The 25,954-nt window shown below is 35.8% G+C and overlaps 1 protein-coding gene across 2 annotated transcripts in view; it reads left to right on the forward strand.

The window, feature by feature from the left end:
• Positions 1-25,954, forward strand: part of LOC105227906 (rho-related BTB domain-containing protein 1) — a 37,842-nt gene that overhangs the window by 3,405 nt on the left and 8,483 nt on the right. For both annotated transcript variants that reach the window (XM_049458154.1, XM_049458155.1), the window contains exons 2-5: positions 22,595-23,278; positions 24,658-24,761; positions 24,859-25,056; positions 25,121-25,568. In XM_049458154.1, coding sequence (XP_049314111.1) covers positions 23,099-23,278; positions 24,658-24,761; positions 24,859-25,056; positions 25,121-25,568 — 930 coding nt within the window. In that variant the 5' untranslated portion in view covers positions 22,595-23,098. The remainder of the gene's footprint in view (positions 1-22,594; positions 23,279-24,657; positions 24,762-24,858; positions 25,057-25,120; positions 25,569-25,954) is intronic.

Genomic DNA, 25,954 nt, shown 5'->3' on the forward strand with positions numbered 1-25,954 from the left:
TTTGCCACCAGTAAGCATCTGCTGAAATTTAGTCTAAGAGTTTTTTGCGTTAACTCTTGTGTCACCCATATCTCGAGCTTATTTTTATGTGCAGCCTTATTAAAGTAGTTTTAAACAGTTTTCTGAGCAATGTTTAGCTCCTGTGCAAGCAAAACAGTGCTTACATGACGGAGGAGACTCGACGTTTTCCATTATTTTATCGATAAACGCTAAATATTCGATTAATAATAGATTATGGCAGGCCTCTCACTTGAACAGCTTATAGCCGGACTGTTGGGATGCCTAAAACTCCTATAAAATTGTGCATAAAGATGCTCATAATTCGATTCTCACAAATCTGTTGTGGTGACTAATATCAATTTCGGCTATGTCTTCTACTCACTAGATCAGGTTAAATGGTCGATCCTAACAGGTATCTCACTTGAACATCTTATAGACGGTCGATAATGGTACCTAGAACTCTTATAAAATTGATCATAAAAGCCGATCAGAAATCTGTGGAAGCAGCTAACGTCAGTTTCGGCTATGTTTTCTGGCTCGCCAAAGGTAGATCACCACTGACTAAGATTTAAACAATTGATAACAGGTAATATTAAAATCAAAAGACTTTTATTTAGCGTGGGCGGTTCGGTACTTTCTTCGTTCCCTCGCCTACAAAAAGTCAGTTTGGACGGCAAAAAAATGGTTCTTTACCAAAAGAAAGAGTATTGGTTAAGTTAACCAGAACTTAACTGACAGTTGGCGGCTAACCAGACATTGAGAAAACGGTCCTTTTAGACGTACATACAAACGAGTACATACTCGTACATATCGCAGTTAGTGGCATCATTTGATGAAGCAGCAATTAATTGCTCACACTTCCAGTTCACTCACTCGCGTTTTTATGCATTTTATTTACTCTCGTTTTTTTCTTTTGAATTCCACTCGCTCCGCTTATCACTCGTATCTGTGATTTATGCACATATCTATGTACATATGTATATATGTACATACATATGTTAATGCTCTTGCAGTTTCTCTCTCGATGCAATGGAGCCGAGCTGTTGACAAATAATGCAATCAGTTTGTAAAATTTTCCATTGCTGTGAATATCAAATAGAGACTGGGGAAAATGTCGTGTTTTCGCACGAGATTAAAATATGTAATTTATTTACTTGCACTATAAAACACTCATACACACACACACACACTATACACACCAGTGAGTGTTTGTGTTAATTAATTGAGGAGTGGATATTTTTTTGCAAGTAATGGCATACTTGTGCACTTTTATATTTCTATTTGTTGTGTTAGATAAGTTGTTGTAATATATGACTAATGGTCAAAGTGATTACGTTTTATTAATATAAAAGTGTGTGCTATTTTTAACTTCATACTAGATGCTTTTGTTTAATTATAAACTAGGCAATAACATAATATGAATAATGTGTTCTTACTAGATTTGTAAATAGACAGGTAATTGGCTATAATAATACAATTTATGACATGGATTCTTTAAAACATGGAAAACTGAGACCACAACGCTTCTATAGAGTTGGAAAGTTCTATACAAACATAGGCTAGTTGTTAAGTTAATCTGGTAGGCCAATAAGCCACACATAGAACAGTTTCGGTCCTTTGCGATACCAGATGAAATTCAGTTGCTCGGTCCAAGAGGAGAAGTCATCCTTTAGGATACCCGCGCTAGACGCGAATTTAACAGACTCTGCGGCCTTGCCAATACCTCCTCCAGTTTATCATACCCAGATGATTACAGCGTTGTCTTGCCAATACGGGACAAGTGCACAAGAGATGCACCATTATTTCCCTGGTACGCTGCTCTAGACATTTCCTGCAGTCTTCTGTATCTGTGAGCCCCATCCTACGGTAGTGTGTCGCCACCAGACAGTGACCAGTTAGTATTCCGATCATGTTCTTGCAGTCTCTTCTATCGAGTGCCGATAGGAATTTTTTGTATTTCCGATCCATCGTTTTGCACATGACTTTTGCACTTTTGCACCCAGATACTTAGCTCGTTTTATCGGATTTTGATTTCCTTTACCATGCTTTTGTCAACATCGACATATAGACAATGTAGGTTTCACAATGTTGATCACGTGTTCGAATGTTAGCCGTCCACCATCCTTGGCAATCTCGTCCACCATTTCATTGCCTTCGTTACCTTTGAGGCCTGGCACCCTTTAGAAGTTAACTTGCTTACTACTGGCAACACTTTCCACTGCTACTCTGCTTCCCAAAACACTTCTGACCGATATGCGATTCGAAGTTAGCGCCTTGATTGCTGCTTGGCTGTCTACGTAGATGTTGATTCTGTAATTGCCTGTAGGTCAGCTCCGCGGCTTTCACAGTAGTAAAGACCTCAGCTGGAAATATACTATCTACAGTGGTCTGGCAACTTAAAAGGTTGCCTTATGCCTAACTCTTGACAGTATATTCTTGCAATTTACAAACACAAGGCCTACTGACTTTAAAAATGCGATATTTTGACGTGAGAATTCATTTTTTTCGAATTCATTTTTTTCGAATTTAAGTCGTTTTCTGTTTAATATTTTGGCATAATTTTCAGATTATGTAAAAAAAGTTGCAGATCCTTTCATTGTGTGTATTTCTATCCGTGAAATAGAGGAGTTCATATAACTTAAAACCTGCGACCAGTTTGTTGATTCAACTTTGAAGTCAAACTTTATCGTAACAAACAAAAAAACTCTAAACTTGTCTATCTTGGATCATCCAGCTTCTACTCCCGAGTGTAGCCACCTTGTTGGCTAAGCACTATGAAGGTAGGCGGGAATACTGCAATGGAGTTCACTAATCATTCTTTCAGGGCAGGCAACCATGAGTTAAGAATTGCTTGACTTCGCCATCCCTTTGTATAAAACTTGTATGGGGGACAGGTCGCCTGTCAACGGTTTGGCAAAACTGATGAACTGGTAAGAAAAAGAACCTTAGCTGACACTGCTGACAATAGAGTGGGAAAAGACCGAAGTTGCACCCTCTTCGTCCTCCGATACGTGTCAAATGGTTCATCCGTTTAGTTGATTGATGCGATGTGTGGGAAGTGGCGCTGTCTTGTTGAAACAAAATGTCGCCAAGATCACGAGCTTCAATTTGAGGCATCAAATAGTCGGTTCTGACCGGCATCATTTTTGAACAAACACAAACTACATTTAACGGTTGTTTTTTCTGGATAAAATAGGAGGACTTGAATCTTATCAGGATGCTATTCGTCCCAAATGTTGCAATTTTGTTGGTTTATATACCCATTGAGCCAGAAACGGCCTCATCGCTGAACAAAATTTGGCTTGAAAACGTCGGATCTTTTCGCAGCTTTTGCAGAGCCCATAGAGTGAAGCGATGTCGCTTGGGAAGGTCGAGCAGGTTCGGTTCTTGCACAAGCTGTACTTTGTACGCTTTCAATTTAAGATCTCGACGTTAAATGGGCCGAATTGTTCCAAACATCAGTCCGAGTTGCCGGCGCCGAATAAACTCTCCACGGAGGAATGGCGAATCGAAGATAGCTAGGGTTTCCAACGAACCATTCTGGATGTTACACGCTTCGTGGTACTTAACAAAACTTTTCCAGGGTATAAAAATAACCGAAAAATAAAGATCTGAACCAAACATAATTTGCATTGTCAATACTTTTGCTATTATGCATATACTTTCATATGTACAGATATATATGTATGTCTGTATGATTACACATATATGTAGATATGTGTGCTGATAGTGTTTATATATTTGTTCTCGTAAACCCGCATTGGTCCACTTAAGTGGTATTTATTGTGGTTGTAAATGGCGAGCAGTTTAAATTACGCACTTCCGTCGTGCTTTGTGGCGTAATTTATGCACACATAAAGCTTTCTGCTGCACATTTAAGTTGCGTGTAACTAAAAATAGCCATTGTATATATATACACACATATATATTTTAGTAATTGTGATATTTTTACACAGGTCTCATAATTTACACAGAATATTTCATAAAAAAAGCATGCTTGGTATCAGATGTGCAATAAATTGCCAGTGTTATGCCAAAATAAATATATACTTACATACATACATATGTGGGTGTAGGTGTGCACTTTTAATGTGCTTCAACTTGCTTCTTGTGTTCTCAATATGTATGTATGTATGTACTTCTGTGCTTACTACTCCGCTTAATGTGTTTACAAAAGACTTGTACTCAATCATTTGAGTTCAGCGCCGACGTTGACAGCGAACATTCGCTTTTTATTACAATTTCGTTTATTTTCTTTTTGTTGTCATTTTTACGTTTTATTGGTTTGTTATTTTATTGTGTGCGGTTTTTTATTTTTGTTTTTGCCGCGCATTAAGCACATATGAATTGAAATCAATTATACCATGACACAAGAAAAAAACAATAACAAATAAGTTATCATACATGTAAAATGATATAACGAGTGGCGAATGCCGGCGAATAGAATTATTTACTTATATTGTGATCTATTAGTGGAGAAAATATGAGGTGAAAATAATGAAGAGAAAATGAAATTTAAATGAAAAAGCAAACAATCGTCAGTCTAAATATATATAAATATAATTAAATATATATTCAAGCAAAGTTTAAGGGGATCGTTAGGACAGCTACATGTTTCAGGTCCCTTGAGTACTTTTGCTAGGTGCTTTGAAGGATTTTTTATATCCTGAACTGAATGTATTAAGTTTGCCACGAATTTTGTAACACCCCGCACGAAACTTCAGAGACCCTATAATATATAATATATAAATAATCAGCGTGATGAGCTTAGTCGGTTTAGCCATGTCTATATCTCTGACTGTATATGCGAGCACTTTTGTCCTTCAGCTTTTGATATATCGATCTGAAATTTTGCACACATCTTTTTCTCTTCAAGAAGCTGCATTCTTGTCGAAACCGCCGTTATCAGAACACTATAGCATATACATAGCTACCATACAAACAGGCCTATCAAAATCAAGTTCTTATAAGCAAAATTTTGTTATTTGACTAGATATCTTCATTATGTTTGGGATGGACCATTGCTCAAATTTATGCTACAATTCCTGCATATATTGTTCAAATGGAATCATTATAGCATATGGCTGTTATACAAAGTGACCTTTCAAAATCAGGTTTTTATATGGAAAATTTTTTTATTTTACAATATATCGTTAAAAAATTTGGCATGGATTATTATCTAAAGTACTTTGACAAATTTCAAACAAATTTTTCAGATCGGACCACAATAGCATATAGCTACCATACCAACTGCCCGCTCGAAATCAAGTTCTTGTATGAAAAACTTTTTATTTGACAAAATATCTTGCGGTATTTTCGCCACTTATTCTCAAAATACGGCATATTTTACAGTACTACTACGATAAAGAAATTGCATCTCAAGCCGCCAATATTTGTGCAGTATGGAAATACCGCAAGTTTTTTTTGACAACCCAATATCTTCAAGAAATTTGGGAGGATTGTTATATAATATTATTCCATATTTTTTTATTTGTGAAAGTTAAATTTTTGAACACAAAAGTAACGATTTTTCCTGTTTTAAGCCTCAAATCGCCAAAAATTGTGAGCTTTTGCTGCCTCTCTATTTCTTTCTTACTTACTTTAGTCATAATTCATGACATCAAAACATTGCCATACCTTATATTTAAATCATTTTGACAACACTTTTCATTAACTTTAGCTCGGCCACTACCGTTCTTGCTATTTGCAGCAACGCAATTGAATGTCCTTTGACCGCCTCTTTTCCATATTCGAAAACAACTTTGACGGCGTCATACAACTTTGTTGACCTTCTAGCTGTTTTGTTGTAGTAGGTGTTCGTTTAGTCGGAACTTCTTTGTTGTAGTAGCTGTTCGTTTAGTCGGAAATCTACTCCAAATTTTGTACTTACAATTTACCACCTAATAAATATGCGCCTCTTAGAGCGTTTAACTGAAATGCCAACTAATGTGCCACAAAGCTAGTTGCTCATTACCAAGCAACTCTGCGCTAATGTCATGTCAGTAATGCAATTATCAAGCGCTGTGTAATGGACGAGCCTAAAAGCATTTTTATATCTAGATAAATATATGTATATATATAACACATACAAGTATATACCAGCGCACGTCAGCTAATATGCATATAATTATATGGCAGTTGTGTTGTTGTCCGCCCTTGTCGGGCGCTTAACTTGCGCTTTTATGCAAATAGCAACGCCCAAACCTTAGCGCTCAACCAAGAGGGGGGCCTGTCTTGCACTTAACCAACAATGGCAACAGTAACAGCAACAGCAGTGACTTCGCTGAGGGTTGTAGGGTACTTGAACTTCAGCAAGGTCGCTGTGCTTTAAGCGGGCATATGTATGAAGCTACATATGTACATACATACATACATACATAAGTGCAAGCGAGGCGTTAAGGGCGTATGATTGCAGTGGAAACGTTTTATGCTTTTGCACTTTCTGTGTATGTGTGTGTGTTTTTTTTAATATCTATACGTCTGCTTTATTGCACACGCTTGTTGCTGCCGTTGATTTTTTCGTGTCAGTTTTATTTGTGCACAAATTTATGTATTTGCAATTTGCTTCTTGCATTTTCTTGCTGCTTGCTTTCGCACAATGAAGGGTCAACGATTTTACTTACAAACTGCTGGTACGATTGTACCAAGCGTTGGCGTGAAATGTGGTTTCGCCTGAGCGAAGATGAGTTGCAGTTGCGCGGATGTCACTGGTGACATTGCAAATGGTTGCTTTGACTTCAATTGACTTGTCGCAGCGCTGTTGTTTATTTTATTTTTGATATTTTTATAGCCTGAACAGGGTTTGTCCACATATGTGTAGGCGAACTAGTCCGTCATTTTTTCGACACCAATAAAGAAGTCCCTCATTTCTAGAGTTATCGAACTGAAATTTTGCACACGTTCTTTTCCTTCCAAGAAAGTGTCGAAATTACCGATATCGGCTCACTATAGCATGCAGTTGCCATACAAACTGGCAGATCCAAATCAAGTTTTTATATGAAAATCTTTTTTATTTGGCAAGGTATCTTCACGATCTTCGCTATGGATTACTATCAAAGACAATGTTACAATCTCCGAACAATTTGTGCAGATCGCAGCACTATATAATGTAGCTGGCATACAAAATGTTTGATTAAGCTCAAATCTTTGTATGGAAATTTTTTTTATTTGACAAGATATCTTCACAAAATTTGGTAAAAGTTATTATCCAAAACAATGCTACAATCTCCGAATATATTTTTCAGATCGAACAACTATAGCATATAGCTGTCATACAAACTGAACAATAAAAATCAAGTTAAAAATCGTTTTACACATTTTTATGCAAGAAAAAAACACGCCTGTGTAGGGTATTATAGCTACGATGCATGCGAAGTTAGCATTGCTCCTCATACTTCCCCATAAACTCATTAAACTTGTGCAACCTACGTCACACGGACGCTTTACTCAACGCATAGTCGTTGTAATGTATAATGCGCCAACGCTTTTACCAACGAGTATTTTACTCAACACACTTACACAACACACTTGAATGTCCTGGCATCCTCACTTTGCCGCTGAGAATTAAAGCAAAACGAAAAGCGTCTCGCTCAATTCCACGTGCACGTGCACTTAAACGACACAACGCTGTTAATGCAGTCGACGTTGGCGTCGCAGTTCCCTACGCTGGCGCATTTTCATTTCTATGAATGAATGAGTTGGCATTTTCCAAACAAGCTGGCTCGTTTCATTGTAACATCCTCGTTCGTTCACTTGTACGCTTATTCGTAAGCTTCTTAGTTCGTTCGTTCGTTCCTTGCTCTCGGCTTCAGCTGTTCGTTAGTTCGATAGTTCGTTCGTTCGCCTTTGTTCCTGGCACATTCGTTACTCATACGCCCTGTCGACCCAAACGGTGTGTCATCCACTTGCTGCGCTCATACCGCTGTTAGCTGTCAACTAACTGTCTGTCAGTTGTGTTGCGCTGCATGTACGTATGTATGTTTATGTATATAATGTATATAACGGTACATTTTTATTTTTGTAGGTTTTGCCAGCATATTCATTCATACATTTATTTTGTTGGCATAACTTTTTTTGCATCTTATTGATTTTATTTTTATATTCTCTTTTATGCGCTATTTTCAATTCGTGTTTTTGACGCATTTACCAAATTGCTGTTATACCGCTGCTTTCCTTTCTCTCCTGTTTCATCCGTACCACCTTCCGTTTACCGCACTCACCTCTCTCTATCTAGTATTTTTATAGTTTTTGTAGTGTCCTCTCCTCTACTCCACTCTCTTGCCGGCATCTCTGCAGCCACTAAGTTCGCCTTTGTCTCAACGGTCTTTTCATGATGCTGTTATTCAATTGCTCTTCAACGAGTCCATATTTAGTTGGTAGTAACAACATGCTGTTTCAGCTTATTCCCCACTGACTGCTGGCAGTTTGTGCTAAACACGAGCATACAAGCATATGTACAGGCAATAATATATCATATGCTATTTATTGCTGCCGCTCGTGGTGCCATCAATCCACATTTACTTATATAAATGCATGTTGGTTTGTTTCTATATGCATATGACTAAGCAGGTTTCTGTTTTTTTTTATTTATCCAAGCAGCAAAGTTGCCGCAAACCAACGTTTGGATAATTTTTTTTCTCACTGTTCCTTTATATAAGTCATGATATATGAAACTCATACTACATACCATATATACATATATATTGTGGTGTCCGTTATTTCCCAGATTAATTTTTTTCCTTTGCAAATGAAGTCTCAGTTTGTACCCTAAAAAAAGGTTTCAACGTAAACAAGTATATTTAACATGTAATTCCTTGACCTTTTGGAATAAATTTTTTAACTCCTAAACAAATAAACAAATGATTTTTTAAAAATGTTATTCTAATACAAGATCTTCAGCGCTATAAAAACGGTCTGAATAATCTGTTTTCTAATATTTCTTTAAAACCAATACGCCATTAAAGTTATCTATCCATATGCTCAGTACAGCATTGAGGCAAGTGATTTGTAGTATACAATATGTGTTGCTCATTCGACATGGTGTACTCTATGTGTACAATACATTTAATGTATACATATATGCATATAACTTTTCAGGGAATATTTTTATGAAAAAAATTATTGAAATATTTTTGTAGAGCGAAAAATTATTAATTGTATTAGTACATATGATTTGTAGGCTTACTTCTTTAATGAAATATAAAAAGTGCTTATTAAATACATATGTATATGGGAAAAGCAACATGATTTAGATACGATTTAAATTGAAAATAATGCGTTTGTTTACATTGAATCCTTTTTTACGACAGAAATTGATGCTTCAGGAGGTTTTAACAAAAAAAAAATAACGGTCGCCCTAATACATATTAGTAAACATATATACATACATTAGGGTGGAACAAAAAAATATTATATATTTTTGGGTTGGTACTTTAAAAATTGGTGCTTAGACCACTCTAAGAAAGTCTCCCTAATACATACATATGTACATTAGGGAGGTCGAAAAAAAATTAGTTTTAATTATATTTTTGGCTTGATACCCTGAAAAATTGATTCATAAACAACTCTAAAAAAGTGTCATCAAGGAAAGCGAAGGTCATCCGCTTAATTTTCCTTTTTTCTTACTATCAGATAGAAGAATTCAAGTCTTGGTTACAACTACTTGAAAAATATTTGTTTTTAAAGATTTTGTAGGACATTTTTTTTAAATAAAAAAAAAATTATCCAATCTAATAAAATACTCCCAAACGTAACGTAAGAACATATTATTCACAATTTTTTAAACCACCCTAATGTACATACTGTCAACTTTTTATAGCGTTTTTTAGCGACTTTCTTAGAGGTATCTTAAGAACCACAGTGGAGGAACATATTTTTCAACGAAACTTTTTTAACCACCCTAATGTACATACATATATGTACATATGTATATGTACATACTCTCAAATTTTTTGTTGCATTTATTCACGATTTTCTTAGAAGTATCCGACACTTTTTTTCACAGCAACAAGCAGAAAATTTTATTTTTTTTTTACCCACCCTAATGTAAATATTATCAAATTTTTTTTTGCATTTTTTCACAACTTTTTTATAAGTAACGCCAGAACATATTTTTTTACAATTTTTTTTAAACCACCCTAATGTACATACTCTCAATTTTTTTTCTTGCATTCTTTCACTTTCATTTATATAATTTTGTGCTTTTTTCTTTTTGTTTCTGTTATCATCTCATTTATCTGCCTTTTGGCTGAATTAATTTCCCGTGTCTCAATTTTTATCATTTTATTTTTCGATTTCTTTCTGTTGTCGTGCTTTTCTGCCGGCTATAGTTGTGCTCGTTTCCTTTTATAGACTTATTAAGTGGTATTTATTGGTGGCTCATATAGAAATATGACAGCAAATATTTTTCAATTAAAGCTTAGTAAGAAATATGTATGTATGTTTACAAAGAATAGTCCAGAAGACCTTGAAATATATAATATAAATTATAAATTTGTCAACTAAGCAGTTCTGTTGATTATCAGGCACTGTTTTCCATGTAGATTGGAAACTGATAAAAGCGTCTTCTTAGAAATAATGCAGCGACAGTTTTAATAATCCTCAAACCCTGAATTCTGTAAAGAGCGAATAACTTGGACCGATTTTCCGAGTTCTCACTGTATTCGGGAATCGCCACGTAAAAAACGCCCCATTGAAATAGACACAAAAGGCTCTTTTGATGACGACTGGGACTACGATTTAAGGTCATGTACCTGGATGGTCTGTCCCCTTAATTGTGAAAATGCCGATGCCTAGCTCAACCATCTGGCTGTCCTCATATGAGTCTGAGCACCAAAAGCTCCGTCAGAATCGGAAGGGCTCTCTCGATACCAAAAGAGGTTAGAGACAAGGCGACTCCCTATCGTGCGACTTCTTCAATCTATTGGTGGAGAAAATAATTCGGGCTCCAGAATTTAATAGACAAGGTACAATCTTATAGAAGAAGGTACAATCTTGGATAAGGAATCGAAGCAAATGAATGGTAGTGAACGAGCGGAAAAGGAAATATCTCTCGTCATCAAACAAACAGTCACTGTTGGTAGTCATAACTTCGAAGTCGTAGATAATTTAGTCTATCTTGCAATCAGCATTAACAACAACAACTTCGGCCTCGAAATCCAACACATAATAACTTTTGCCAACAAATGCTTCTGAGTAGGCAATTGATGAACAAAATTAAAGCTCTCTCTTGACGAACAAAGACCAAATTCTTCAAGTCACTCCTCATCCCTGACCTGATATACGATACAGAGGCATGGACGACGACAACATTTGAAGTTCTGCGGAAGATTTAACTATAGTCTCTTGCATTTTGGCAACGCCGAATACTTCAATCGGTCGAAAAATGAGCTCTACGAGATATACTATACATTGACATAGTTCAGCGAATTAAGAGACAGCGGCTACACTAGCTGGATAATGTCGTTCGTTTGGATGAAAGCACTCCAGCTTTGAGAATATTCGAAGCAGTACCTTTGCAGGAAACAGAGGAAGAGGAAGACTTCCACACCGTTGGAAAGAACAGCTGAACAGGACCCGGCTATGCTTGGAATCTCCAATTGGCGCTAAACAGCGAAAAGAAAAAAACGGTGGAGCGGTGTTGTTAACTCGGCTATAACCGCGTAAGTGTTCTATACGGCAATAAAGCAGAAGAAGAATATTTAAAAATAAATGCCAAGACATGTTCTTCCGAATGATGATAAACATTCCCGATTAAATTTGAAGTTTCTGTGTTTTTTTCATAAAAAAAGTAGGGAACTTCGAAATGGATCAACCTTCAAATAATTATCTCCACAGAATAAATATAATACTCATACCTTCTCGGAATGTCGCTTCCTTTGTCTTTAAAATTTATCGAAATGAAACATGTCCCGGCAATCTTCTATAAAATCAATCTGCGCACTTGAGAAGAGCACTTTTAGACATAGAAAAATTTAATTCTAATTCAACAACTGTTGAAAAAATTCCACTGCGACTTATAAATAGTAACCGTAATAGCTTTATTCAATATTAGTAGTATTAGTATGTAAATTTCAGAAAGCATTTAGTCACACAAGCCGACGAGATCAAAGCCAATTTACATTTATTATTTTGTGGTTTTATGAATAATGTAAATTAATTGTGGTGGATGAATTGAGTAATTCTAATTAAGTTTCCACATTACCAAAGCACAATAATATGGCATAACAACTTGACAATACTCATACACTTATTTGTTTTTACGTATGCATATATAAATATGTATATGTAAATACCGCTATAGCAACGCTGATCTTTATCTTTATATCTTTATAGCTTTTCTTTTATTTATATTTATTTCTAATGCCGTCAGAAAAATGGATGTTTAGTGGCAGCCTCTTGAAAAATACGCTTTAAGATTAAACTAACCTATAAAATTTCTGCTTAATTACGCCACACGAAACGTTTTTAATTAATTCAACCGGCGCCAGCGCAGAAAAGGTATAAACAAGCTAAAGGTGTAAATAATTTATATTTTTTTATTAAATAATTAAAAAATATGCTAAGCCGAATGTAAATAATAAAGATAAATTTAGCAAACTAGTACGACTACATTTTTCTCACACACTGCCTTCATATTTAACTGCTGAAATATGTAAATGCTGATACAGTACGTACATGATAAACGAAACTAATTGGTAGAAGTTGTTAGCTTATCGAAATTTTAAACAAATATTACTATATATATTAATTATTATTATAAAGATTATTGATTACAAAATTTTACCGCACGTGACAAAATATCGGTCTCAGTATTGTTAAAGAATATATCAAATTGAACTCAGAGTTTCACAAAAACTGATCACTTAACACTTGTTCATAAACACAAAATCTTAAACTCGGGCTTGTGACGAAATAATAAATATAATTGCTATGATTTCTGAAAAATTATTATTTCATAGTTCAAAAATTTCTTCGAACCAGTTACACAAACTGCTTGCATTTAACGAGTGTTTACTGTAAACATTTACATCGCAGTAACTTTTTGTTGTAGTCACTTAACACGCTTAAAATTTTCTCATACGCAATTTAATATGCTATTTGTTGTTTTATACTGAATAACAATAAACATGGTTAAAGCTTGTTGAATAAATAATCAGTGTTTATCGTAAACAAATTTTTAATTGCGTTGTTGTTTATTTGTCATGATAATATATTGAGTAAATAATAGTAAGTTGTATATGTAAAGCTACCGGCAACAGATAAACAAGGTTTTGCAGGGAATTGCACATCACTATAGGGCTCAGTATAGTAAGCAAACTGGAGACTCAGGAGAATATGATGTTAAAATCGTTATTTTCGAATGCTATCTCAAGTCTTGTACCCATATAATGATCAAATGACAAGTCGAAATTTTGATTTTTGACAGAATGGCCACTTCTCAGAAAAAAAGGAGCATTTGTGAAAAACTTACACTTCTTTGTGGCTTAAAATCGGAATTATTATTAAAAAAATTTTAATAATAAATATATATAGTACAAACAAATTATTAAAAAATGGTATTTCATAGATTATTACCTGAAAAATACATATGTACATAAGTATATCTAAGAAATTACTGTAAACATTTCAAATCGGTCCAGCTATTTCGAAGGAACTTTCCTCAGATAGTCTAAAAACAGCATTGTGAGAACAGCACGTATAGTTTTTGTGACCGATTGCGAATTAGTTTCCAATCTCTAAACCAACTTTTATCAGATACCGATATTTTGTTGTTGTAGCAGCAGAAAACATTCCTGAAGTAATTTCGACAGTGGTGTGATAAAAACTCGGTTCTGTTCCGGTTACTTAGACGCGACCGTCGTGTAAACATAAAGCCGTTTCGTTCTATCTGACTGATCGATAAAACTAGCCTTAGGAAACTGTGCTGAAATGTAGTACAAAAATATGCAAATATGCATGTATGAGCATGTATATACTTACAACATTAAATTTACATGTACAATATATTATATACATGCTTACAAATCAATTATTTATTGTATTTGTGGTAAATGTTTCTACTTGAAATTGCACTTATGTACATACATACATATGTATATATATACTTGTACAAACAAATAGTCAGTACTACAGCACAGTAACGTAATACAGCAGAAATGACAAGCATTACTTACGACATTTTCACCCAATCAACTAGCAAAAACCTCCACTAACTGCATAAATAATTCACTTTATGAATATTGCGGTGCCATTGTTGTCCATTTTAAATAAGGTTGACATTGCAAAATGAAAATGTTACACCTCTTTGGGATGCGAAAGAAAATATATTGAATACAGATGAAATTTATTTACTTTTGGTCATAAAGAGGCAAACATGTCACAGCGAATAATATTTTTACGATGGCAAGTATTTATAAAATAGGAAATGGGGTCACACGCGCAGATTTTCATATGTTGGGAAATGTGAGGAGATATTTATTGTTTTTCATAATTTATGGCGTATAGATAGTAATTGTTGTTAAAACATGAGAATATTGTGACCTACATAACGTACATACATATGAACATGTTTTATTTATGTAGATATATACTTGCATTTCGTAAAAATAATATTTCGTGCACACGCTTATGACTTTTTCTTTCGAAAATCAAACGAAAAGCAAATAATATTACTTATAATTAATGCAGTTTCAACTGCCACGTGAAACTTTATTCGCAAAAATTCGTGCGTGCATGCATGTGCATGAGAAAAACTGTCACGACAAGTTCTGCATGATTGCGAGTATAAATGCGTTTCTTCACAAATGGCATTTCACTAAAGTTTCTGCCGTCATATTGCGGGTAAGTGCAACGCAGCACGCGCTTTATCCAAGCAAATGACCTTGACCGTCGAATTGAGTAACCCAATTTAATGCAATTAAATCAGAGGAATATTTATTCACAACATCTCAACGAATGTGCATGCACACTCAAACAATCACAACTAGCGTGTTGAATAACAAAAGCAAAGTAATAATAATAATAGCAAAAAAAAAACATTGCAAAAACAAGCCTAAACAAATAGTAATTCCAGATAAATAACTAAATAGAACAATTTACACAATAAAAGCAAAACGAAAGAGCAACAATCTACTCGCTCTCTGCGGACCAAATTGCAAAAACAGAAGTAAATACAAAAAAGAACAAAATGCAAAAACAAAACAGAAAACATTTGGCGCACGTAATGCAATATTCGCTATAAATTTCACTCGTTGCTCTCCGTGAGCACACGCTAGTGTTGTGTGTGATTCTTTCTCACGCCACCTCTCTACCACCCACTACTCGCCACTTTCATGTGATGTCAAAATGAGTGCGGCACGTGAATAATTATACTCATCCACATATGTAAATGTATGTTGTTACAATACATACACATGTATAAAAATAAATATGCAAGTAAATCATGAAATGAATGAATCAACAACAACAAAAGAACGAAAGAACAAATAAATTGACCACCTTACGCCAAACAATAATAAAAACAACTTAGGGAGGAAACAAGAAAAATAAAGATATAAACTGCAACAAAAAACGAAAAATGAAGCAAAACAAAAAACAATAACAAAGTAAACAAAAACAATAGCAAAGTAAACAAAAACAACAAGCAAGAAAAATCCATAACTAAAGCAATAAAGAGAAATATGCTCTAATACATTGTAGAAGCAATAAAACCTATTTTTGCAATAATGTTCATACATACATAAATATTAACGAAAACACAAGTGAACTAAAAACAACAATAATATCTGCAAGTTTGTTTTTCTTGGCTCTCAGGAGTATGAGATAATTTCTCTTTTGAACTGCTGCAGAGCAATGAATTGTGAGCAACTGTGTGTGCGAAAAACAAATTTAATGCCTTTATTGTTGATTTCACATTTGTTCGCATGGTATTTGCTGGGAAAAGAAAATTTTACGTGTACGAATATATGTATGTACATGTATGTACATATGTATACAGGTTGGCAATTAAAGGAAAATGATAACCATCTTCAAATCTAAATTGTATTTTTTAATCAAAATACCCTTATTTTCTACATTAAATTAATGAAAATTGAATATGTGGCTTTGAGTTTGATATTGGAGAGCGTCAAGTTAGATTAATCGCTATGATGATCAAACATGGGTTATTAAAGTCAAGTTGTTTTGTTTACTTCTCAGTTCAAATAGAATTAGATCATTGAAAGGACAGTCCTTCACCGAAAAATCTTACGTTGGTTTTAATATTATATATCGACAAAGCGTCTAGAACTGTCACAAATTTATTTGGAGGATTTATTACAATGCCAGCAATTCACCTGGATAGCTGATGGTGTTTCAGCCAAGATCTCGCAATGATAGGACAGTCAATAAGAAGATATCGAAAAGACTTCTTCCAAAAAGTTTATCTTTAATCTCAATGTGAATAGAACAATGACCAGTTAAGACCCTATGATGACACGATATTCCATTAGAAATTACAATTAGAAATATGTTAGGGATAAGAAAATATTCCTATAGAGTTTTTAACTGAACACAATGCTTAATATAAGTGAGAAATTAACCGAGTGATGAAAAATAGTCATCTAAGCTCAAGATACTTATAATACTCGTAAACAGGGTGAAATTGAGCGCCTACCAGTAAGGAAAGGGGTGCATTGGGGATTTCATAGGTCCTGGTAAATAAAACCAAGCGTGGACAGTATATATGTACTTTTAATTTATGCATTCCATAATAATAAAAAGAATTTTTTGAATTTACACCATTCCTGCAAGAATGAGTGAAGAAAGAACTTTCTGTTAATTATTTAAATAAATAAAAATTAATTCTACAGTATTTATTGAAAATGTGAAATATTTTACATTTATTTATTCTGTTCACATATTTTTATGCATTTCTCCTTCATTAGCTTTGTTGACCTTAGAAATTAACATAGTAACTTTTTGTTGGCGACGGAATTGCCTTTTGCTCATTGTGTGTTATTACAAAATAAAGGAATTTTCAGCTACGCAATAAGTTTGTCAGCGATAAGAATATTTCAAGCATGGAACGCTAATGAAAACATTACTTAATGGGTCCTGCATTTTATAATTTACACCTAAGACATACTTACACCCAACAAGACGGAGTATATAATTATATACATACATACACAAGTATCTATTTCGTATATTTCGCACATATTTAGTACATTAAATAACTTTAAATTAGATAACCACATGATCGCTGGTGTGCATGAATTTGTAATTTTAATACAGAGATAAAAAGCTTTTTAACTATTCTGATTTGGGAGTTACTATGGACCCCAAGCTTAATTTTAGTCTTCATAATAATAGGGGCTTGATGGCAAAAGATGTTCTCAGTTTTGTTAAACGTTGGTCTAAAAAATTTAGCGATCCGTATGTTAATAAAACACTTTCGCTTACCAAACACTACTGCTTAGGGATATGGTAGTGCAATCAAGTAATACACCGACGGCTCGAAAACGTCGAATGGATTTGGTACAACAGTCGCAAGACCACACACCAAACTCTCCATACCTTTGGGAAGTTTTGCGAGCTTATTCCAAGCAATTGTCTTTGTTATAAGTCGGTGCGTAGAGATAAACCTCTAACGCAATTTTCGCAATGAAGGTATAGTTATACTCAGCGACAGTCGAGCGGCACTTAAAGCGATCTCTGCTTACTAGATCAAATCGCTATTGATGCAAGAGTGTGAACAACGGCTAAATAGTCTATCAGATCGTAAGCAAGTATACTTTATCTGGGTAGTCGGTCGGCGGGCGGAGCTCACTCGCTCCGCATCATCTATCAAAAAAGTAGGAACCGAACCGTTCATTGCGTTGGTCCCCATAATATAAAAGAGCTGCTCCGCTAGGACGAAGAAGTGGATAGGGAAGGATATGGGCAACAACTCCAAGGCATGCGCCATGGCAAGTTGTTATGGGTAGTTATAACCATAAAAGGTTTAAATATGTAATCAACCTCCCAAGGGACAAACTCAGGCAACTTCTCGCTTTCTATAATGGACATTGTAAGCTCAAGGTGGACATATGTATATAACATGAGCCTAGCTTCTTGTGCAAATTGCTGGTTTTGCGACATAGAGCCTACCCTTATTCGGCGTTCTTTGGGCTTCATCTGTGTCTCGTGCTGTGATTACTGCTGCTTTGTTCTTCTGACATTTCAAGTTTTAGTATACCGTCGTAGCTAATGTTCCACAGATTTGGGCCTAAAATGCTTCTCCCGTCGTAACTATCTTTCGTCGTGATCCCTTTGTAGTCTGGTACAGCAGTTATCTGTTACTATGTTATGATCATGTCCGCCATTCGCGCACTGTTGAAGGCTTTTTGAACGTCTTGAGTCGCCAACAGGACTGTTCGTTTGTATTTGGGGCATCTACGTTGTGCGACTTCTACACTTTGACGCTTTGGATAACGCCTTGAGTTGACCTTCCGGTTCTAAACCCGTGCTGTCTGGGTAAGAGTCCGCCCGTTTCATTGATTGCCGCTTTCCAGTCTAGCTTTAAGTAGTCTTTCATAGAGCTTTCCCGCTGTGTAGAGCATGTACAGTGGGCGGCATGCTGAGAGCAAGCTGGGATCCACTTTTCCCTTGCCGATTAGGACAAGTGTTTTTTCCAAATTTTATTCCATATTCCAGCTATGAGGCAGGCATTGTATATGTTTCAGAGTACTGCGGGTTGTTTTCTCGCAATAATTTTGAGTATTTCTGCTGGAATCCCTTCGTGGCCGTGCGATTTGTTAGTTTTGAGCTTGCCAGCGGCCAGTTGCAGTTCCTCGAGGGTTTAATACGAGGGATTTTCGAAAGTCTTGTAGCTTGCTCTGGTTCACTGACACTTTTTTCGTGCGTGGAGAAGAATGCGTTAACGATGCCATCTATTTAAGCGATCGGGTCCGATAAGATATCGCAGCCGATTGGAGCTACCTAACCAAGGCCGGTATCCCAACGCTTCCCCAGCCGCCCTACAGCCTAGATGTGACCCCCCGGACATTTTTTGTTTTCCTTGCACGGAAAGGCCGATGAAAGGCAAGCATTTTGAGACTACAGAGGGGATCCAAGCAGGTGGAGAATGCCTTCCGTGACGCCTTCAATGTTTGGAAATCGCGCTAGCAGCGCTGCATTGACGCAGAAGAAACCTATTTTGAGAGTTTTTAAATAATTGTAACGATTGGTTCAATATTTTTTTAAATCGACTCAGTCCTATTACTTTCCGGACAAACCCTGTATGCATACATATGTATATGTATATGACGATAGGCAAAATATCATTTTAAATGTTCGGCAAATACTGTAGTAGTGTATACACACATACATATACACGTATGTATGTAACTGTTTACTGTGACGCGAATGACGTCCGAACGAATATCACGTGCCATTAGACAAATTTACTGCTATTGAATGAATGTGTAGACGATTGAATGAAGGAAAGAATGAACCATTAAATAGTCAATTTATAGAACGATTGTTGAAAGTAGCCGACGGCGCTAAATGGATATTATATTTTTAGTTTGTTTATTTTTATTATTATTTGTAGAAGTAACTGGAAGTTACTGAGCGTAAAATCACTTCATATTACTAATTTTTATTGTACACACACAATACATCAAATTAACAGTTATTAATTCAAGCATGCTCACATATTCGGCTCCATTTCTTGAGGCTTTAACCTTGCTTGAGCGTATTCTTTGCGATTATTAAAAATAACTTATTTGCGTACACTCCTACAAATTTAGCTTCGAAATCGTTGCACCTCGGCTAAATGATAAACTTTTGTGGTCGGAAGCGTTACAGAAGCAAGGAGACTACACAATGGCACAGACTGGCGCCATACGTAAGCGGAATTTCGGCTGTCAGACATCAAATTAAACAACCGATAAACAAGCGCAATACAAAAAGTCATAAAATCGACTAGCTGAACGTTTAGACGCCAACTCGTACCGTTAAGGGTGGCTAACTATTAACCTTTCGTGTATCGAGCTTAAATTTATTGTTGGCTTTAAAGCGTTTTAGGGCTGCATTAAGTCAATAAAAAATGCTATAAAAGTAACGGTGTGGTAAAGCGTTTTGTGAAAACAAAAATTGAAATAAAAATTTATAAAGTTTTCTACTTAAAAATATAATTGATGAGAAGCAATTAATCATACACTTACAAGTATAGTTGTAAAAATATGTGCGGTTAGAAATTATTTATAGAAATTTTGATTTTTTTTAGAACTTTTTATATAGAATCTGAAAAACTAAAAATTTTTAAATAATCCCCTTCAAAAATACAAAAAAAGCTTCCTTACAAGAACTTTGAACTTAGTTTGTATGGCAGCCATAACCTATACTGGTTCGATATGAAGAAATTCTTCAGAAATTGCTAATTTTTTATAGAAGCACTTCATTCCGATCCCTCAAATGGTATAATTGTAATGATATTATCTGATAATTTCTTCGCATATTCTTCTTCTTCTTTATTAACCGAGTTAACAGCGCGCCAGTCGTTCTTCCTTTTCGCTTTTTGGCACCAATTAGGTGTTCCAAGTGTGGTCAGGTCCGTCTCCAGTAAAGGCCTTCCTTTTTCCTGGCTTACCCCTGCGGGTACTCCGTCGAATACTCTCAGAGCTAGATTGTTTTCATTCATTCGGACGACATGACCTAGCGAGTATAGCCTGTCTGTCTCTTAATTCGCTGAATCAAGTCAACGTCGGCGTATATCTCCTACAGCTCATCGTTCTATCGACAACAGTATTCGCCGTTGCCAATCCGCAAAGGAACATAAATCTTCCGCAGAACCTTTCTCTCGAAAACTCGACGGGAATGACTTGTAGATTTTGGACTTCATTTGCCGTCGGGAAAGGGCTTTACTTCTCAATTGTCTACTCAGTCTGAAGTAGCATCAGTTGGCAAGAGTTATTCTGCGTCGGATTTCGAGGTTGAGGATGTTAAAGCCAATTGTACCTGCCATATTTCGCTCTACAGCTCATATTTTTTCTCCAGCAACAGATTGAAAAAGTCACACGATAGGAAGTCTTATTGTCTGAAACATCGTTTGGATTCGAACGACTCGTAGAGATTCTTTCCGACCCTGACCGAACTTCAGCTGTTGCTCAACGTCAGCTTACACAGCCGTATTACCTTTGCTGGAATACCAAGTTCAGACATAGTTCCATTCCGTACTATCGATGGCGGCTTTAAAATCGACGATGAGGTGGTGTGTGTCGATCTTCCTATCACGGGTCTTTTCCAAGATTTGGCGCACGGTAAAAATCTGCTCGATTGGAGAATTTCTGGTCTAAAGCCACACTGACAAGATCTAATCAGTTTGTTGACGGTGGGCCTCAGTCTTTCACACAGTACACTCGATAGAATCTTGTATACGACGTAAAGCAGACTTATTCCACGGTAGTTGGCGCAGATTATAGGGTCTCCCTTTTGTGGATTGGGCAGAGCACACTTAAATTCCAATCGTCGGGCATGCTTTCGTCCGACCATATTCTTCAAAGCAGCTGATGCATGCTACTTATAATTTCTTCGCCGCCGTATTTAAATAGCTCGGCCGGTATTCCATCGGCCCCGCCGTTTTGTTGTTAGCGAATAAAATACAGTCCGGGTCAATTTTGATTAGTTGGTATATAGTGCGATTTAATTACTTTCCGAATATCGAAAATGCTGTTTCGGCCCCCGCCGTTTTGTTGTTAGTGAATAAAATACAGTCCGGGTCAATTTTGATTAGTTGGTATATAGTGCGATTTAATTACTTTCCGAATATCGACTTTGTTGTTTTTGGCGTCATAGTTTCTACACGGTCAAATTGTTTAATTCACATATCGCTGTATATATCTATGTATTGTTATTGTTTATAAACCAACACCTACCCGATTCTAGGCATATTTGAAACCCTAAGCCTTCATTTGCGTTAATGACCAAATGACCAAAAACTGCATAAATATGTTCCGTATCATCTATTTTTACATATTTTATTCACAGTTTTTTTCTTTTTTTCTATTAAGAAAGCATCGCTCTTGAAATTTATCATCATGAACATTTAACAATTAACCGTAAATTAGTTCCTTCTTAATACCAGGTATTTCGAAGTTTTAATATCAAAAATATTAATGATTTACAACCGAATTCCTAACGATGTTTACGCCCACCTAAACGCAGACACACACGCGCACAGATCAGCCACCTATGTACCTGCGCCACCCACTGCCGCCTATCAGAGGCCACAACTGCACACAAACAAATCTCAAGCCGTAGAAATTTCTACAAGCAAATGCAATTCATTGCATATGACTTTCAGCTGGGCATATGGCATGCAGAACAAAGGCGCTGCAACGACGCGTATTATGAAATGTTTGATTGCCGCTAAATTGTTACTCATACGTCATGTGGTGCCGGTAGTTGGTTACAGGCGAGCGCATAATTCCACTAATGCGCGCATTTATCTCACTAATGATGGTATACATTTGCATACATTTGATGCATTTCAACTTGTCGCAGCTGTATCTAATCATATATCTTTATTTTGACTAATTTTTCGTTTTTTTCTTTTTTGTGCTCGTTGCAGCTTTGCTAATTACTCGACTACTTTGTAAGCGCATACGTTCGCCCTCCTGTTTGCCTGCCTGCCCGTTAGCCTGCCTACAATTACAAAAAAAATAAACAACAACAAACAAACAAGCCACTAATATACATAAATAGTCAGCAAATAACTACTCAAACAACAATAGCAACAACAACAACAACAAAAAGAAGAAGAACAGCAACCGACTTAGCAGCGTTTCAATCAATTCAATTCAATTCAACCATCAATTCATCTCTATTCATAGCAAAATACTCGACAGTACACTCGAACGCAGTCTGTCGACGTCATCTTCGTCGCTGTCGTCGGCAATTTGTCAACATATTCACACACACACACACACATAAATACATATTTAAGCGCATATATTATTTGTTGCAGTGAAGTGCAGCGGATCTCTATTCTAAGTTGATTTGGTGCACCTTTGGCTTCAACAAACGTTAGTCAGTTTCTTCGCGCACAGTTCGTCGTTTAACGTGCAATGGCAACATGGATAACGAGCAGCCACATCAGGAATTAGTCAAGTGCGTACTGGTCGGTGATACTGCCGTGGGCAAGACGCGTTTGATTTGCGCACGCGCATGCAATAAACATGTTTCGCTGTCACAGTTGCTGTCAACACATGTGCCCACTGTTTGGGCTATCGATCAGTATAGAATCTACAAGGACGTAAGTAAAAACAAAAATATTTACTTTGGTTCTTAAAATAACGGCGTTTTTAGTTTAACCTTTCGAATTAGATAAAACACTGCGAGATTTTAAAATTAAAACAAAGTACATATTGTTTCAGTGCTTTTAAGAAATGTTTAAATAAATTTTTACAAAGTGGGAACGGTTTTTATAAAGAAATGTATAGCACTGGTATTTGAAAAATCGCTAAACATGGTTTGATAATTGAACCATACTATTTCAGTTGTTTAAGGAATGCAGAAATAAATTTTTGAAAAGTGGGAACAGTTTTTGTGAAGAAATTTATTGTACTGGTATGTGCTATAAAATGTTAAAGTCGCTGAAATATAATTTTTAACCATGGGAACAGTTTACAAAATGTTGGGACCACTTTTACACTTACTTAAGCTTGATGTATTTCTGACAGTGGCTCTAAGGAATGATTAAATAAATTTTTGGAAAGTATGAACCCGTTCAAACAAATTTACAAAACAGTGTTTGCAAAAAAAGTTAGCTGAAGCAGTGTGGTAATGATTAAACCATAGAAACAGTTCATAAAAGACTGGTAAAAGTATTTACAACCACTGTAGCGTTTTTGTAGTATTTCTTTATGAGAAAAAAGTTAAAGTTTGTAGTTAATAATAAAAAATGTTTTACAAAAAGTGGGAACAGTTTTTTTTAATGGATCTGCTGGACAGTGTCTTCAAGGAATACAAACAAAGCTTTGTTAATTAAATATGGTTGTTAAATCTGAGAACAGTTAATAAAAATAGGCGAACCGTTGTAGTGTTCTCGACGTATTTCTTTATTAAAGTTTAAAATAGTTCATTTTAAAGTGGCTAAAGCTCTTTTTTAAGATTCCATACATTTGGCTTGTGTTATACAGTTAAGTATTCACTCCTTTAACTAGTAGTTCAGTTTCTTAACCTTTCAGAGTAGACAAAAAACTCGAAGAATTTAAAATTAAAACAACATACAACATGCTCTTAACGGTTTTCAATGAGGCTGAAATATTTTTTTTAAGTAGGAACAGTTTATATTAATGAACTTACAGAAGTTGTAACAGTTTTTATTAATCAAATGTACAAGAAAGTATCTTAAAAAATGCGACTGCGCACAGTTACGTTGGGAACAGTTTACAAAAATGTTAGGAACACTTTTTCCTACCATACTTGATGCATTTATTTATCAAAAAAGTTAAAAAGTGCTTAATAATAAAAAATACTGTATTTAAAAAGTGTTCTCGCAGAATTTCCTAAACAAAGAAGAGCTTCTTAGTTCATGAGAAAGTTGTTCAAAGAAGTGAAATACTCTTCTTTACGTTTCTATAAATTCGTATTAAAAAATAACGGCTTCTAATGCCAGTATACATTTTATAGGTACTGGAACGTTCCTGGGAGGTAGTGGATGGCGTAAATGTGTCGTTACGTCTCTGGGACACATTTGGTGACCATGACAAGGATCGTAGATTTGCTTATGGACGGTGAGTAGAAAAATGACAAGCGTTAAATTAATACAAAAATTATCTATAAATGCTATTTACCTTTCTAACTTTTCCCATTGCACCTACGCACCTCTAGATCGGATGTCGTGCTGCTATGCTTCTCTATTGCCAGTCCCATATCGTTACGCAACTGCAAAGCAATGTGGTATCCGGAGATACGTCGCTTCTGCCCAGATGTGCCTGTCATCTTGGTAGGCTGCAAAAACGATTTGCGTTACATGTATCGCGATGAAACGTATCTCTCGTACTTTGGCGAACGAAGTACCTTTGTACGGTAAATGTTTTGATTTTAAAGCCAAGAACTGATCTTAGCTAATAATTGAAAATTCCTGAAACAGTGCGGCACTAAAAAGTGACCTCGTCATGCCGGATGAAGCGCGCGCTGTTGCGAAGGAGCTGGGCGTTGCCTATTACGAAACAAGTGTCTTCACATATTTCGGTGTGAATGAAGTATTCGAGAATGCCATACGTTCGGCGTTGATTGCGCGCCGACAGCAACGTTTCTGGATGACGAATTTGAAGAAAGTGCAAAAACCGTTGCTGCAGGCACCATTCCGACCGCCCAAACCGCCACCACCAGAAGTCACCGTAGTGGTGGGCAATTACAGACAAGACATGTACAACATGTTAATTTCACAAACCCACACGGATCTCATACTGGTGGTGGGTGCGAGTAAATTTCCGGTGCATCGGTTTATGCTCGCTGCTGCGTCGAACGTCTTTTATCGGCTACTGAATACAGAGCTAACCGATATGGGTGGTAGAAGTAGTAGTGAATCCAGTATGGTGAGTATAAATGCAGTTCATTGTTTAAGGAATAATTATTTAATTGAAGTGGAGAGAAGTCATAGGTCATAGCTGAAAATTCATAAAATTTGTTTGTTGCATAAAATTGATGGTTACTACCAAACTAGGAAGACTAGGAACAGTACTTTCCGCTAAAAAAAGAGGTTGACGGTTGATATCTACATATTTATTTAGTATATATGTATGTATGTATGTATATGCTTTTTAATAAACATATTTAGAGAGTAAGTATTATTCGCGCTAACTGGGAATAGTTTAAGCTTTGAAATATACTTACAAATGAGTTAATTAATGCAAGTAAAGAAAGGTATCATAACTAAAAAATCATAAAATTTTGGTAGTTTCGTAAAATAGATGGTTTAGTT

Source organism: Bactrocera dorsalis, chromosome 5 (genome assembly GCF_023373825.1).
Source record: "Bactrocera dorsalis isolate Fly_Bdor chromosome 5, ASM2337382v1, whole genome shotgun sequence".
Lineage (NCBI taxonomy): Eukaryota > Metazoa > Arthropoda > Insecta > Diptera > Tephritidae > Bactrocera > Bactrocera dorsalis.